General features: G+C 55.3%; 1 protein-coding gene across 1 annotated transcript; it reads right to left on the bottom strand.

The window, feature by feature from the left end:
* Positions 1 to 3,245: 3,245 nt before the first annotated feature.
* Positions 3,246 to 3,950, bottom strand: LOC123098485 (histone H3.2). The gene has a single exon (XM_044520484.1). It carries the CDS (start codon positions 3,862 to 3,864, stop codon positions 3,454 to 3,456), a length of 411 nt encoding a protein of 136 aa, XP_044376419.1. The 5' UTR covers positions 3,865 to 3,950; the 3' UTR covers positions 3,246 to 3,453.
* Positions 3,951 to 4,203: the final 253 nt, after the last annotated feature.

Genomic DNA, 4,203 nt, shown 5'->3' with positions numbered 1-4,203 from the left:
TGCCGGTAATCTGGGCCAGATGCCCCCTCAACAAAGCCACCCGGGGGGCCGTAAAAAGGTCATTCTGTTATTCCATCACTCTGCCATGCATATCCACGCTCGCCGCCCGCCGACTACGAGCCCCGATGTTGGCCATCACCATAAGCGTTGTAACCATCATCACCCCACTGTCCCCGAGGCGGTCCATTACCACCGCGGTTAGCCGGGAAACGAGCATGTCCCGCGCCTCCATCGCCCACATGCTCAGGTGGCCCTGTTCGAGACGCAGCCGGCAACCTCGAATGTTGAGGCGGCGGTGCGTGCGTCGTCTGCACCGGCCCAGCTCGTTTCAGCGGCGGCCGCGCGACGAAGTGAGGCGGCCGCGCGGCCCGAGGCTGCTGCACACGCGCTTGCGGCTGCTGCTTCCTGGGCGCTACCACGGCTATCCCGGGCGCCGGAGGCCTCGGCCCTTGCACTCCCACGCCGCGACCCGCAGCGGCCGGCTCGGGCTCCACCACAGCCGGTGGCCTAGGCGCCGGAGGCCTCGGCCCTTGCGCACCATCGCCGCGACCCACAGCGGCCGACACGGGCACCGGAGGCCTCGGTCCCGGCGGACCACCTCCACGCCCAGCCATGACCGCGAGAGGAGGGATCCGAGCTGCACGACCAGGTCCACACGTAGGGAACCCGGGAACGGCGCTACGTGGACGAACCCTAGGCGGCGGCGGCGCGAGACTATGATCACGACGACAGGGCGAACCAGTGCATGCGGCTACGTGATTCGTCGTAGATGAACCCGGTTTTGCCTGGGCCTCATTCCCAGCTAATTCCGGTCCGATCCGCCGCGATACGTCGATCAGCGCCGCAGGACTCGCATGCTGGGCCACATACCCAGTCATGCGTGATCCCATGTCGGCCCGCTCAGCCACAGGCCCAGCTTGGCCCAAAAGATGATTCAAACGAGACGCCCTAGCCGCCCGGATCTCAGCCACCGTGCTGGTCACCGGCGCCGGCGGCGCCGCCATCGGCCGAACCTTCCTCTTCTTCTTTCTAGTTACTCGAGTCCAAGAATCTGGCAAAATGAAATCGGACAAAGTAATAGGCTTGACACATACCTTGGGTATAGGACCTTTCCATGGCCGGATCGCGGAGGCCGCCGTCCTCCGGTGAACAATCCGGCGAACCACCTCCACCTTGTCCTAAGGGCGCAATCCTTGCCGAGCCGGATCGTCGAGCGGTACGACGTCATCTACAATCGTGGCCACTTCCTCCTCCGAATATCCGGGATTGAAAGCCTCACAGATCACATCCGAAGGCGTAGGCGAGTACAACTCCGGCGAGTCTCCGGTGGAGTCCCCGTCGTCGTCCTCCTCTTCGTCCGTCTACGCGAGTGCCCAAAACCTGCCACCGACGTGCCCTAGTCCAGGGACGACGGAAGCCGGCGTCTGGATCTCGGCGATCGCCGCTGGCGTCGCCCGCGTTGCCCGCGTCGCCCCCATCACCAAAAAATCTGAATCCTCTCCCGTTGGGCAGCAACGAGGGTTGTGTATACCTCTGCATGGTTTCCTCCGCGGCCTTCTGTTCTAATGATGAGTATATTTTGCATCACTTTTTACCTCTTGTTTTTTACATTGTAGTCAAAGGATTTTCAAAACTTTATCCCATCTGCGCGTCCTTTTTGTCGGTTTTGGCTGGCTTGCTATGGCCAATGCATAGCCCCAGGGTGACGCCTCGCATGCCATGTAGGATCGGATGATAGGAAAAATAGGTTTGGATGGGGAAGCGGGATCTCTGCAGGAGGCGGGTGCTTGGAGATAAAAAGTGTGGTCCGGTGAATAAAGTTGGAAAGGTTGAAGTAAATAGTAGGGATGCATGTGTAGTGAGAGTCATTTTTTATTCTTTGATGAGGTCTACTAGTAGTTGCTTGCATTGGAGAGAAAAAATCAACATAGATGCCTTAAACTACTTTTTGTCATGGGGCGTCTGTATCCATATGCCACCATTGTACATGCCCTAACTAGGCCACAACACCCACTGCCCACTGGGCCCCACATCCGACAACTCTATGCCAAGTCACCCACTTGCTGGCGCCAACAATTCCCTCCTTTCCTCGCTTCCCTCGCTCGACGTGTACTTCTTCAGTTTCGTCAGTTAACGACTGAACTTCTTCTCCTGCATCTCTGTTGCTCTCTGCCATGCTCTTTTCCATCACCTCTACTGCTTGTGCCCTTGTCACGCTGCTAGAGCTAGCTAGGAGTGTGACAATTGAACTGAGCTGGAGCATTTGAACATGCTCGTCAGACAGTGGCACCAATTCCAGCAAACAAAGTGCTGAAAATTGGCATAACCAGGGCATCATTGAAGCTGAAACCGGAGCAGTTTAGAAGAATTTTTCAGCAAGAAATCTAACCAGTGGGATAAGCCACACCGTTTGCTGAATTCATACAAACAGGCAGTGGTTTAAGATCAGCTTGGTCACTTCCCAAGTTCCCATTGATGATGGCAATAAAATAATAGTAACATTAGATACTGCATCACAGCACAAACGATGAACATTACTACCAGAACCCACAGGCTAATGAGAAGAAACTAGCACATCTCTACACCTTCATATCCGAAAACAGGAAGGCCGGTACTTTTACTAGTTCAGGAGAGGTAAATGGGGTCTTCCAAACATTGGATGACATAAACATACAAATTAGCAGGCCTTGCTTTGCCAAGTTGCTAGGCCACTCATGGTCATAGGTTCGCTAGATACTACTCCTAGCATAAAGCCTGCTGGCCGAAAGATGATCTCACTAGAAATGCAACAAGCAAGTAATATCAATAGAAAGAAGCTGCCCGGTAACGCTACTGACCAAGTGACCAAATACTGAACGATTGTGGTAGATACAGCGAATGCAGTGGTTCAGACTAACCGTAGTACTATATATCTCTATGTTGACGTTCAGTGAACTAACCTGGGACAGATGTCAGAAACTTCATTGGGGCTGTGCTAATTTCTTCTCATTAGCCTTCAGTTTTTTCAATAAGCGTTTCAATAACAAGATCAAATCAAAAAGATCAGTGCACTAGCCTTCGAACTATACAAGATTCATTCCAAAACATACTAAACATGAGATGGAACAAACTGAAAACTGGAGGAACTATGCGCCACTTCATTCAGGCTTCAGGCTTATATTTAAAGAAACATCAATTAACGCCATGTATAAAGCTAAGAGACCATTCGTTGACATTTGAGGTTTGAAACGGCAATAGGCATGACGAAGCACAAAATTCAGATCTGATAGTCAACTTTCACACTGCTGATGGCAACAAGAGGGTAACATCAAACAGTACACAAGAACATAACAAAGCCATGCTAGCACGAACGAGGATTCCTCCTACCACGATACAAGATCATTCCACCACTCAACACATGCTAAGACGAAGCTACCATCTCTACACGTCAGATCAGGCACCACGAAGCAAAATCTAGGCCCTCTCGCCACGGATGCGGCGGGCGAGCTGGATGTCCTTGGGCATGATGGTGACGCGCTTGGCGTGGATGGCGCAGAGGTTGGTGTCCTCGAACAGCCCCACGAGGTAGGCCTCGGCGGCCTCCTGGAGCGCGGACACGGCGGAGCTCTGGAAGCGGAGGTCGGTCTTGAAGTCCTGCGCGATCTCCCGCACCAGGCGCTGGAAGGGCAGCTTGCGGATGAGCAGCTCCGTGCTCTTCTGGTACTTGCGGATCTCGCGGAGCGCGACGGTGCCGGGGCGGAAGCGGTGCGGCTTCTTCACGCCGCCGGTGGCCGGGGCGGACTTGCGCGCCGCCTTGGTCGCCAGCTGCTTCCGCGGCGCCTTGCCGCCGGTGGACTTCCTCGCCGTCTGCTTCGTGCGGGCCATCGGGGCGGGCAGGCGGGCGCGGCGGGCTCAGGGTTGAGGAGATGAACTGCTTGGGAGATTTGGGGGCTGGGATGAGGAAGACGGCGAGGGGATCCGGGGGTTTTAACGAGCGGGAGGAGGCGGCCGGTGGGCGCGAGTCTGGGGAAATTTTTGCGTTTCTGGGCGCGATGTGCTTCGGGAGGGGGGAGGAGTTCCGAGCGTTGGATCTGTGGGGAGTGGGTGGTGAGGATTTAGTTTCAGACGATTCACGCGGATCGTCGGGGAGTGATCCGCGGCGCGGGGGTTCCTCGATTCTGATTGGTTCACTGCAATTGCGTTATGTGCTCCTCTTCGGTTATC

The sequence above is a fragment of the Triticum aestivum genome, chromosome 4D (assembly GCF_018294505.1).
Source record: "Triticum aestivum cultivar Chinese Spring chromosome 4D, IWGSC CS RefSeq v2.1, whole genome shotgun sequence".
In the NCBI taxonomy this organism is placed as follows: domain Eukaryota; kingdom Viridiplantae; phylum Streptophyta; class Magnoliopsida; order Poales; family Poaceae; genus Triticum; species Triticum aestivum.
This window is presented reverse-complemented; position numbering and strand designations above follow the sequence as displayed.